This window comes from Argiope bruennichi, chromosome 8 (assembly GCF_947563725.1).
Source record: "Argiope bruennichi chromosome 8, qqArgBrue1.1, whole genome shotgun sequence".
NCBI lineage: Eukaryota > Metazoa > Arthropoda > Arachnida > Araneae > Araneidae > Argiope > Argiope bruennichi.
Window position 1 is genome coordinate 92743484 of NC_079158.1, and position 14197 is coordinate 92757680.

The 14197-nt window shown below is 27.2% G+C and overlaps 1 protein-coding gene across 4 annotated transcripts in view; it reads left to right on the forward strand.

Annotated features, from left to right (window-relative positions):
• Nucleotides 1-14197, forward strand: part of LOC129981841 (cell adhesion molecule Dscam2-like) — a 430627-nt gene that overhangs the window by 268450 nt on the left and 147980 nt on the right. For all 4 annotated transcript variants that reach the window (XM_056092863.1, XM_056092864.1, XM_056092866.1 and 1 more), the window contains one exon: nt 5513-5686. In XM_056092863.1, the coding sequence (XP_055948838.1) occupies nt 5513-5686 (174 nt within the window). The remainder of the gene's footprint in view (nt 1-5512; nt 5687-14197) is intronic.

The following is a 14197-nucleotide window of genomic DNA, read 5'->3' on the forward strand; positions in this document are numbered from 1 at the left end:
TCATCTATGCTAGATGATAAGAGAGTTCATGTACTGTGAATTGTACCATGTAATATTCGTCTAAATTTCATCTATGCTAGATGATAAGAGCGTTCATGTACTGTGAATTGTACCATGTAATATTCGTCTAAATTTCATCTATGCTAGATGATAAGAGCGTTCATGTACTGTGAATTGTACCATGTAATATTCGTCTAAATTTCATCTATGCTAGATGATAAGAGCGTTCATGTACTGTGAATTGTACCATGTAATATTTGCAATTTCTAAACTAATAAAGTTTTAAGAACTATCACAGGTGTAATTTAAGAGATATAATCCTTTTTTATATAGTGCACCACCAAATAGTCATTGTTGTTAAATGAACCTCAGAGAATAAAATTCATTGTTTTCTTACTCTCAGCTAACTGGAAAAGTAGAAACATACATAGTCTTATTTCCGTAAATTTCTTTTAAAAAATAAAACATAAGAAAGAATATAACTGAAGTTTACTTACATGCAATTTTTCACGATAAAGTATTTACTAATGGATAATTGTCACAAAAAATATTTATTATACAATATTAATTGTATAATAAATGTATGCAAGAATTTTTCAACTCAGAAAACAATCGGTACTTTTTAAATCGCATATACTGTATAGTATTCTTATTTAAATGAACATCTTCATCTATAGTTCAGCACATAAATATATATTCTTATTTTCTTCTATAATTTTTTCGACAGAAATTTTACAAATTTTACAATCAACTGTTTCACTATACAAACAATCAGGTAGATGGATTTAATATAAATTTTAAATTCACTTTAAGGATGCACACACAAGCATCGAAAGTAAAGCATGCAATTAAAGCATTTTGTAACATCCCTAAAAATATTATAAAATAACATTTTTAACTATTTTATGTTATTTTGTATAGTTATAAAGAAAAGAAATTTCCTTTAATGCATGAATGAAACCTAATGACTTTTCTGCAAATATGCTATTGTAAATTCAAATAAGCTGTAAAAAACGAAGACATGATTTTTCCTTACCATTATAAATGGAAATTTGTTTCCTACTTAGTCCTTATTAAAAATTTCATAGCATGAAGTTTCTCATGACTTTTCATCCATTCTAATCCTTACTTTTTCCAAGTGTGGCCGAGGACAATTCCAATCTCTGTAAAATGCGATAAAAATCAAGCATATTTTTCAAGGTACTACAAAGGTATTCCAAATTATCAGACAATTAAATTTCATACATTTCTAATAGCATGCATGGTGTATATAAAAACTATATTCATTTTTTTAAAAAAAAATCTTAATTTTATTCTTTATTTAGAGAAATTTATTTTTTATAAATTTTTTATGTTCGATCTAGAAAAGAAAATAAGTCCTTCAATAATCTTCTTTAATTTTTAACAATCAGAGATTCGTTAATAATTTTAAATGGATTCTAAATTTTTGTGGATGAAGAGGTAGATTTCAGTTCATTCAACCAATGGCATATAAATGATGGAAAAGGGATTAAAACTGCGAATGCATTTATCACGAAATCAAACAAACAACTAGCATAATTGATTCAATAATTATAATCTCATATGAATGGGGGGGGGATAGTGATGAGAAATCAATACGTGGCAGGACCATCATTAATATTTGGTGACTTACTGCAGCTAATTTTTGCATATATTCTATTATCTATTTTAATCAACTCATGGAGTAACATATTTTATTGAAATAAATAAACTATTTGCAGACAAATCATCTCAGATCATCTTACTCTCTAAATACCTTTACAAAATTACAAGCATTTTAATTTCTAAGAATTTTTTATGATGTCCTAATTATTTAGTTTTTATATCCCCAGTAGTGTATAATGGTGTTTCTTTTTTCTTTTTTTTTTCTTCTTTTTCTTTTTGTAATGTGTTACATACTTACTTCTGTAAGCCCCGTGTGATACTTTGTGGTGCACGGGGGATTTATAATTGTTCAATAAAAAAAAATGGTGTATAAGCATATACATTAGTGGCCAAAATTGTGGAAACCTTTGTAAAAAAAAAAATATTTTTTTTGGAGAATTTATTGCTCATAACAGCAAAAATATTTGTAGTAATAACTCTAAAGCTGTATACCATTTTAAAGATAACTTTCCCAAGAATGTGATACGTTGAATTATATTTATCTTTAAAGTTTCAGTTAACAAACCAATATAAATAAGCACACCTTGCTTAAGTTGACGAAACAGAGCTTTGGAAGAAACTAGTGAACAAGAATTTTTTCGAGTTCATGAAGAAGAATTTTGTTATCAATATAATTCAGCAATTGGCATCATATTTTGGAGTTCAGAGGAAGTTGAAATTTAGTGCTTTTTGCGATTACTATCAATCTGATCACTGCTTTTTTTATTCTTCCCTTTTGCGAATTGTCAAAACGTAAAAAAAATGTACAAAATATATTTTCACCAAAAAAAAAGGTGTAAATATTAATAATTGCATAAAAAACGACTTTAATTATAATAAGATCAGTCAAAAAATTAGCGAAAATACATCTAAAACCAGAGTTTCTAAATATTTGATAATGTTTAAAGAAACTCAATCATTAAAATACTAAACTGGTAAAGGTAGAAAAAGGCGCGCAACTCCAAGTAATGATAGATTAATTAAAATATTGTATCTAAATGATAGAAGAAAATCGTTTGATAATTTATAAAAAAGAAATGGCAAAATGCAAATTGATGCCAAAACCATTCGTCACAGATTACAGGAATATGGACTTAATACAAGAATACCACGAAAAAAGTGATTTTTAAATAAAAAATAAATAAATAAAGGAATAAACACTCAAGTTAACTAGAATATCTGGATAGAAGAACAATGTAAAAATGTGATTTGTAATAATCAAACCAAACTTTCTCTTTTAGGTAAAAATGCCATAAAATATGTAGGAAGTAGATTAATTTTACAATCTGACTACCCTTCTCCTACTGTTAATATCCAATTAGTGATACAATCTGGGGCTGCTAGGGAGCAAAATCCATAGGCACAATTAGTGTGACGAACAAGGAAAAAAAATACCTAAAATTATATAAATGAAATGCTCTTTCCTAAACTGCTGAGTGCCGCATGTTATCCTTTCCCAGTTATTGGGATTCAGCTCTGTGCTATGTTGCAACTATATGAAAAAATTGATTTGAAGGAAGTTATATTTCATTAATGGAATGGCCTGGGTATAGTCTAGACCTTCACCTATTCGAAAATTTGTGGACTAAAGAATATTGTTACATAGAAATAACCCAGCATAAAAAGCAATTAAATGGAACATTCATTCAATCATGGTATCACATGATAACAGCCGAGGAATTGAAATCATTAGCGAATTCCATGGGATGATGTTGCAAGACCATAATTAATGCCAAAAATTATCCAAATAAATATTAACAAAATTAAGATTTTTTTTTGTATTGCCTTTCACTTCTTTATTATTGTTTTCCACCATAAATATGCATTCTAAGAATTATTTTATTAAACTCTTGGTTGAATTATTTTGAAAATATATGTAATTTAATGATATTTCTGTTGATAAAATTGCTATTTTGGACAATTAATCTCAAAAGTGTTTCTTCTTTTTTTTCTAAAACATTTCCAAAAGTTTGGCAAAAGGTTACGAATTTCGTACAAACTGAAGACACGATTAGAATATTCCTGATGCAGAATTAAATCAATCATTTCAACCGTTATGCGACTAACGAGATCGACTATTTCTCATTTTGGAATTTTCGTCAATACTGATTTCAAATCAATATCAATAAATCACATTACAGATTCAATGTAATGCAAATTTATGGGCAGCTTCGAGTCTAGCTAAATATAATTTATCATCCCTTGAGATATTTATTCTCTAAATTTCATAATTAAATCTGTATGTGTTTGGATATTCTATATAATAAACTACTATATTGTACTTGGGAAAATAATCTTTAGTATATATAATTTTTAGTAAAATATAATTCAAGTACCACCATCACTTTAAAATAATAAATTCAAATAATTAGCTGCTTAAATTTGTGTTTATATTGATAAGTCTGTAATGTTCAAGTATATAAATTTATACTGAATCGTTTTATTGCTTTTTCCCATTTCTGTCCCATATAAGAATATAGTATTTCCATTACTTCATATGAGAAAATACATTATTTTAGAAAAGAGTCTGAAACGCACATTTAAAAGAAATTAAGAATTTTTAAGCATTTATAGAATTAATGGCTATTTAGTATGCATGACACTTATAGTATGAATGACATGCATTTTTTACATCTCATCCCTAACTACAGAACAAATGGCAACTATAATCCCGAAAGTGGGGACTGGTCCAAGAAAATAATTATGTGCTAGTCAGAGAGTTGTCATATAGCGCCATCTGAAGAAAAATTCGGGTGTTAGGATTCTAACTCGAAAATGGTACAAGATAGATGATAAATAGAAATTATAGCGTTTTAAAATGATTATTGATTCAACAGAAAAATGTAAAATATTAAACTAATAACATAATGTTTAGAATAAACATTTGCTTACGATCTTAACGTCAATATTGCATGATTCTTGATGACGTATTATTTTTTGTTGTTTATGATGGCGCACTTGCCATGAAAGGAAATGTGAAAAGAGCAGCTCAAATAATTGCTTAATTTTATATTGGAGAGCACTTAAAGCGGAAATAAAGATGCTTTAACATGCTTTGTGACGTCAAAATTTAGAAATCCTGAATAAACAAATATGCATTTTGAGCGTTTTGCCTTTAGTTTTATTGTGCCTAAGATGTATTCTTGTATTAAATCTATAATGATATACAATCTTGTACTATTTTTGAAGAATGAACATTAAACCCGGATTTTTTCACTAAAAGGCAGTGAATGTAAATGAATTCATTGTGTAGCTCAGGACCATTTTATTATAACAAAACATTAATTTCGTAACTATAGCTGTCATTGATCTGAAGTTAAATTGGGTGTTAAGGATTCAGGTTTCTTGAATATTCAGGTGCGCGTGTTTCTAATAAAAAATTCAAATAAATAATATAACATTAATGTATAACATTAGTGCTATATTATTAGGTAATTCGCTATACATTTAGATGGTGTGAGTAATATATGTTATTATTTGAACAACATAATAGCAACAGAACACACAATAACAATGAGACAGCATTTTCATTATCTAATAGTATTTTACAAAAAAATGTTTATAAAACATCTAATATAAAATTATAAATATTTTATAAGCTAAGCAATTTTTTTTCTATATTTATACAAATTGACAGCAAAAAGTGAATAGAATGCATAAAGTTGGGCTTTAATTCAAAAAATTTGGAAGCTCATGCACGATAGATTATCTATAAATGTTTAGTGAAAGGCTTCCATATCATTTGTAAGTTATTGTCAAAATAATATATTTTTTTAAATGTGACATAAATTCTCTCAGAATGCCAAAAACTATATCGAATCCTAAATGCATCTTCCTTTTCCTGCAGAGGGCTCAAAGACGCAGTTTCAAGTGATCATTAGCAACGAAAATGTTCAAATCTTGGAAAACGGCTCTCTTATCATCAAAGAAGCCTCGAAAGAAGACAGCGGACATTACATGTGCCAGGCGACTAATGATGTCGGATCTGGTCTAAGCACTGTTGTCTATCTCAAAGTTCATGGTATGTATTCTCGAGTTGATCCTTTTCAAATACGCGGCATTTGGTAAAGTTTTATGGAACAGCAAAAGAGCAATCCACTAGAAACATGCACAAATATGGATTTCCTTGTTCTAACTTTTGTTTTCCGCGGGAAATGCTTTATTCTACGTGTAATGATGATGATTTTGGTCAGAATAGCTTAAGTTTTGAATAAAATATAGATATTTAAAATGTATTCTGAACGTATGAAAACCATTATTTTTAATGATTGAGTAAAAAAAAAAAATGTTTTATTGTTGTAACAAATTCTGATTTATTTCTAACAAAAACTGGTAAGAGAATGTAACTGAACGTGTAAACGTCTCAGATTTAATTTACAATCAAGATGTATTTTTAAATTTTATTCAAAGTTATTGTCAAGGGCTTAGTTATAACATATGAGGCATTCCTTCACAATAAAAACCGCACATATATTTATGAATATAAAAATAAATATTGTACTTGCATAAAATAATTGTTTTTCGAAAACTACCGTTATGAAACACTTTTTAACAAATATTTCCAATATGTCATTTTAGATAAAGAAAAAAAACACTTATTCAATTGATTCTTTATACATCATTGTGGAAGAATATATTATAAAAATATTTACATAAAATAAATTCAAAATAAATTTTATCAAACAGAACTTCTATGTTGACAAAGTCTTTACCTAAATAGCTGCAATTACTTTTGTTTTATTTTGTTCAATATATTTTGTAATCACAAATAAAATACATGATTTACAGACATTTTCTTTTATAAGATGTTTAAATTTCGAAAAGTACGGTCACTACAAGACGTATACAACGGGTTGCTTAATCAAACTCTTCGATTTGTCGATAAGCAGTGGAACCAGAAGAACCAACAACTGATGGTGATTAGAGGTGCCAGTAACCAGTTGTCCTCTAATAGCCAACTAGTGATAATTATTGGAATATAGTTAATACAAGATGCATACAACTGGTTGATCAGTTAGTCACTCCGATTTGGCCGGAAGCATTGGAACCAGAGGTACATATTAACTGATGGCGATTAGAGGTGCAACTGAGTAACTAGTTGCAACTTTCTTTCAAATTGCACTGGTATTGTTACACAAAAAATAAGAAGGCATTGTATGAAAAAAGACAATTAATCGAAGGTCAATAGCAAAATTGGTTGCCCTATTAATTGTCCGTAGCTATTTACGACGATTTCTCTTGATCCTTGATTTCAATAATTCAAACGAGCGTGATACAAAATTCATTAAATGAATTATTGATGATGCATAACCATCATAGCGATATGACATAAGAATTATGTAGCGGTATAACATAAGAATCTAATAGAGGTATAACATAAGATATTTTAATCTAAAAAATAAATGAATTGCATTATTAACTTCAGACTGAGTAATGATTTAAAATACAAACATTAGATAAAGAAAAAATTAAATTAACCTATTGCCAAAGGAATCTGAGTTAAAGCATTTTATACATTTCGATCTCATTTTCAATAACGATAATTCCATTTGAGGAAAAAAGAGCTATCAGCAAATGGTGGGATCAATTTAGGCAGTAATAAATATAATGTAATTCATTCTGGGGTTCAAACTTTAAACCTATTTCAAAAACAATTCCTTTAATTTTCAAACAAGTGTTTGTTTTTACTTGAAACGCTCATTGTTAGTATGCTTCTATTTCGAACAATAAAATGTCAGCTAAGATTTAGATTTCTTCTTTCTTAAAATGTCTATTTTAAAGGATTTAATAATTTTCTAGTTGCACTAAACCCATTAGTTATTAGACTATTAGACCATCTAGTTACATTAGTATTCGTTTGTTAACCCGATGATAAAAATTTTCAGTTTTTTTAGAAACTATTTTAAAGTTTTAAAGTGTTTTTATTTCTTTTGTTGGTGAACTTGACCTTGATGAATATTAAGATTTTTTTGGGGGGGAGGGGGTTCTTAAATTGGTGGCATACTTCTTGTTTAACAGGATGATAGGTGTACAGGAAGATGGGAAAGAAAATCGGAGTTTGACCACTTTGTTGCTGGGGATGTGAAGTCAGTTCGGTGAATCAGCCGATGTTACGGAATAGTTATGCTAAAAATAGCAGTTGACCACAGCAAATCTTGTCGATACTGTTTCGTTCAGTGGTGACTGGGTGGTCGGCTGTAAGCAAGAAGAAGAAGTGTTCGTTAACATTACATTGGCATTCCTTTTAAATTTAGCAGCATTTAAACATCATTATATATATTTTTTCAGAAAAGAAAAAAAAATACACAAATTGTCCAAAACTGATTGCGATGCATATATTTTTATCCTGAAACTTTTTATTGCCGTATTAATAATCTATTCAACTCTGCTATACAGATGAATGATCTGCCCTTTTCATACCAATCCTTGATTCACCTCATGTTGATCCTTATAATAAGTCATAATATATGTCAAAGAAGTTTTAATTTCTATGTTAATGAAAATGAAACTAATTTTTTTACCAGGTATATTGATTGTGTATTGATAGTGATAGTTTTAAAGGTGGTATCATGCAACGGACTCATTCCAAAATTTCATTTTCTTCAAACAGAGAAAGATTTTTTTTCTATAATATGTAATAATATTCTTAATAAAATAAGATCACGTCTCTAAAGCTTCATGAAATTTCTTTCTATAATATATGTGATCTTCAAAAGTTTATTTCAAATTCCAAATGTATTTATAATCTTTAAAATAATTTTCAAATATCTGTAGGAAAACAAATGGTAAAACGTGAGTGACTTTACCCTAAAAAAATTATATACCCGTCTTTATTTCCTTATAAATTTTTATTGCAAGAGAATTTAGAAAATTTTCAATGACGATAAATAATTTGTATATATATATATTAAAAATGCTGAATTCATATAGACATAAAAAATGTTCAGCAAAAAGACGAGAAAGCAATGCTTATTAAAATATTTATTGATATGAAACGGATAAATTTTGGAAGTATATTCCGCTCAAAATATTTGGAGTTTTAAAGATACATATTACCTTAATAACATATATTAAACAATATTAAATAGTAAAGCAAGTTTTCCTTAAATGTTCTACTAATGTACAGAAGAAATAAAAAAAAGAAATCGAAACCATGCATCAAGCATTATAACAAGGATATGTTTTAAGAATTTTTAAATTCAACAATTAATGTAAAAATATGCTTAAAACACTTTTTTTTTCCAATCCAAAAAATAGAAATAAACAGATTTATTGCTTTATAAATGATGATTTATTTAGGTAAAATTTGCTTTTTATATCTGTTCATAATTTAAATATTACAGAACAAAATCATGCTTTGTTAAATTTATCACGGACATTATTTTTTCTGTGCCTTGTACCACAAATAATTAAGATTTCGATACGAATTTCGCATGAAAACATATTTAAGATTTTTATGCATTCTAAAATTAAGAAACGGTTGAAAAATATTTAAATAAAGAAATCAAATAATAATAAAAAAAAATGTTTATTCTCAAAAACACCACGAATATCTGCTGTTTTTCTTTTTTTCCAAATTTCTTAGTTTTTTTTATATGTTGAAATAATAACGTAAAGGCAATCGCATTAAAATTTTAAAGAAAGCAGTCCAAAGAAATTAGCATAGTTAATATAGCATAGAAACAACCAAAGGAAGGTAAAAAGCAAAAAATAATGTGAACCCCAATTTCTTTTTAGAAAATAAGGAGTTAGAGTTATGTGTATTAGCCCAAGGGTTAAACTAATTATGTTAATATTACAATGAGATTGCTTACTCTAACTCAAAATGTTTGATAGCTTTGCCGGGAGGTATGGTATGGATTACAATGAGTATTGATCAAAGAGTGGTATGATCTCGTTACCATAGTTACGAAGTATTCGCCAATGAAAATTATACCTTTCGTTTCCTTTCAATCTGGATTTTTTAAAAATTTCTTTAAAGTACATACATTTCTTTTTTAAAAGCCTTCTCAGATTTTTTCTGGTAAATATCTAACAAGTTTATTAAATCAAGACAAGGAACATAAATTAATTTCAAAAACTATTTATTTTTGAAAACCTTGAAAAGAGCAGATATTAAAAACTTTATTATTTATAAAAAAAGAAAAGCATGTCTTCTGGAAAACCAAGTCTTTAAAAAAATTATTTACAAAATTTATTATTTAAAGTACGAATTAACTGTAACTTTCATGCAGGTTTCAAAGCATTTAACATATAAATTGATTTAAGATTTTAAGTCTTTAAGAATCAATTATGGTTTATTTTTTATCTGTCTTATATTGAGTAAAGTGATGGTTTTTAAATGGAAAAATAACAAATATTGTATTCAATAAAAAAGTAAAAATTATATTTTTAGTAGGAAAATATTCAATAAAATGAATTAAAATATATATCAAATGGATAATAATGCAAACCCACATTGAACCAGCATATCTAAAAGAGTTTTAAGTACCATGCCAATGCATTTTTGTTTCATTAATGAAATAAATGTCAGATAAGACTGAGATTTGTACGATTTGACATTTAAATTTTATTCCTTCCGATTTAGTTTGTATCGGTAGCTCTGCCATTCGAATAATCCAGTATACTAAGGCAGGTCTAGTATAATTTTAATTCGTGTTGCAAATATCTATTTTTGTCAAATTCCCAATTTTTTTCTCCCAATTTTGAAGTTAGTATGAATTTTATATATATATTTTGTGGTAATTATTGAAATCCTAACTTTTTTGGATAAGTGAAAATCCTGAAAATAATTTCATTTTAAGTAGCGCTAGGTAATCAGCTTTTTGATAAACAAAAGTGAAAGTTTATTTATGAGCAATTTCGTAAGAATGAGATATCAAATTATTGCATCTATCTAAAAATACAGAATGATTACCAAAAACATTGCATGCTATTCTTAAAGATGAAGAATTCCAATGAAATATATTCCTACATCTCAAAATTTCCCAGAAAACTTCATTTGAAAAATTATTAATTTAAAATGGTGTTAAAAAAGTATGATTCTTTGGTTATTCTTCGTCTTATGAGAGTAAGGAATCACCCTCTCCTGAATTCATGCAGTAATTTCTTGATACCTTAATACATATGCATTATAAATTAGTTCACTTTAAAAAAAATTATGTTTTGCAAAATTATTTAAATGCATATCTGCTATAAAATTTCTATCAACTGCAAGTGTCCTGTTCCATAAGCCATGAATTATAGCTATATAATATTTGTTTCATAAATTAGCTGTTATAGTAGATTATCGATTGAGAAAAAATTGTTGAGAAAAGTAACTTAAAGTAATTTTCAAAATCTTCGGATTTTTATAGGATAATTAATTTAGTTTATACAATACCAAAAACTGAAAATATTTCATAGTTTTATAAAAAATTTGTGTAAATTTAAATTCTTATAATATATGAAAATTCACATTTGTAATTAAATAATTCATTCAACTGTATTATTATTAATAATATCAAAAAAATATATATTTTAACCAATGTTCTATTCACAAGCATTTTTCATTTCAAAATTCCAAGAAAAAAGAACCTAATTTAGCACTTACAAAACATTAAATTTTTCACGAGTTTGAAGCAGTATTGACTAATACAACTAAACTCATTGAGGGTATCGCTTCAAAATTAATTCTTTCTAACAAACATCTTACGAACTTAACTTTGGCTGAGTTTATGCTACTGGTGAGTGCAAAAAAATGCTTTTTACAATGATGACATGCTTATGACTCTAGCAAAACTGAAATTTCTTATTGACTATGAAATATAAGACAAGCCCTTCGAGCTTTTGTCAGTGCAACATTAAAAATATAAGCATCACTATTATAGTATCTGGTTCAAAGCACACTGTAAGACACTTGCTAAACTACAAAAGGTTTTTTGATGAATTTTCTGAAATATTTTATAATTTTTCTAATGTTTATTATTTAGTGAAAATCGCCGCTTCAACATGTAATCCTTTTATCTATCATTTTGGAAATTAACACTTCACAGGATTATTATATTGTTTGAGACCAAATGAAGCGGTATTTTTTTAATGGTGATGAGTTGTTTTATCAAAATAAATGATTTTTTTATTGACTATAATAGTATTACAAATTACTGTTTCTCAAAAGTAATTTCCATGATAAGAGAGATATTTTTAAAAATAGCTATAACGGATGCTGAATGGGTACTGGCACAACGATCTCCCCGAACGACAAAATCATAGCATCATAGAGAAAAATTTAACAACAAAAATGGAAAAAGAATATTCGGGAAAATTAGTAATAGTACTATTAGGAACAGATTCCTTTTTCAAATTCAATGCCTCTCTAACCAAGTTATAAAAGTAGAATCACTGATGCGAGCGAGTCAGTTGAGTTCAGCTCAAGCGATTTGTTGAGCACAATCGAGTGATTCAGCTAATTCTTTCCAGTGAATTCTATTTGAGAACGTTGTGGCATTATAGTTGCTTATTACCGATTTTCTGTTTGTGTGTTACTGTTATTTGTACACTTCGTCTTTATTTTTGACTCTGTGTATTTCTTTTTTCAAACAGAATAAAACACCCTTACTCGTTATTGAGCAAGCTGGAATTTATTCACCGTACGCCTCACGAACGGATCTGAAATCTTTCCTTTACAATACATTTGTCGCATCTTTCTCTGTCTGAATTTTCAATTTTCTGTCATTGCAAATGTATTAACGATATTCTTGAATTGAATTCCTAGTAACTATGAAGTTATTCTGAAACAAGGATTAACCTAAATATTCAAATTCATTAATCTATTATGAACTCGATTTGCTCAACCATAAAATTCCCATTCACCGTGATAAGAATTTATTCAATGAATTCGTAATCTGATAATATAAGTCGGTTATGAGAGTCCATTAAATTCTGCTGTCTTTGAATTAAATCAATGAGCACCGCTTTTCCTCGGAAAAGTTTGATGGAAATGTTGAAATTTGAATTTGAATAGGGCTAACCGAATTTATGAAATAATGTACAGAATAATGTACCTAATTTATGAAATTCTTACTACTATTCACTAAGTTCATTATATATTAATAAGAATTTAGATATAGATATATTTAATATACATATGAAAATGCAATAAGCTCTCTATTTTCCAAATATGCAGCGAGTTATTTTGTATCTGGGGAAACCTTTGAGTTAGAAAATCTTTAAGTTAATATCAAAGAAAGCATTCAAGTGCAGTAAAATGATTTACTCTAAAATAAATTTGAAACTCCTTAAATAAATTTGAATTTTACACATCAGAACAAAAATGAATTTCATTATTCAAAAATACTAAAGGTATGCACCATGCTTAATGATTTAAATATTTTCGATTATAAAATTCATATAAATAATAACTCTAAAGAAAGAATATTGGCCTTACTGGCATATTTTGCTTATAAATAAAAGTATTTTCTTCAACAGAATGTGAAAGCAAGATAATAAAAATATATGCTAAAAATAAGGAATGCAATAAACAGAAAAATATATATATATATTATTGGATGAGAGCCTACACTTGATTCTTTTATTTTATGTAATATATTTAGATTTTCTAGCAGATCCAGTAAATTAAGTTATTCTTTTTCTCCTATGTATAATGTGTATGTGTGTATTTAAATATAATATAATTTAAGCAAATATTTAAAATATTCTACTGTATATTTAAACAAAAAAAAGTTACAATTGTTTGCTACGAAAACTGACAGAAGTATATAACTTCGAATGTTATTATTTTAAAAAAATTTCAATAATCTCCTAGAAAAAGATAAAAAAATACGAAAAAAATTCAGAATTTCACATACTTTGGTCAATTTTAGTACCAACAAAGAGATTGTTTCCCCATAATATTAAAATAACAAATATTTTACTAAATGTGACAAGCATCACAAAGAAACTTTATTAAAATTTAGAATTCGATTTTTTTCAATAGTCCATTCCATTGCATTATTTAATTGTCCATATCAGTATATTTAAACAACATAAAATATCTACATGTCGATGCAATTTTCCGTTGAGAAGTGTCTTTATATGCTTTGAAATTAACTAGTGAATCATGATTATTGTTGGCCATTTCATTCCAATTTTTCGATTAAAAGAATTTCAACTTTATTTTAAATGCAGTTCGTCATTATTTAAACCAACATGAAAGGATAGTAAATTATCATCCTGAAAGGCAGCTATAATAAACAGTTATATATGTAGATTAAAAACATCCTATCTATAATAATAATAGCCGTTGATGAATTCAATTTCCTCCTTAATAATATTAGCAAAATATAATAAATAAGGAACACAATATTTAATATAAAAACTGAAATAAATAAAAAAATTGTATTCCCAATTTTAATTTTCAGTCTGGTAGAGATTGAGTTCAATAATTTCATTAATGCGTTTGAAAATTATAAGTAAAATTACTTGCCTGCAAAGCTTTGCTCCCTTATTCTTTTCCATAAGAAACTGTTTCATGATGCTTAAAAGTTGTTTAATG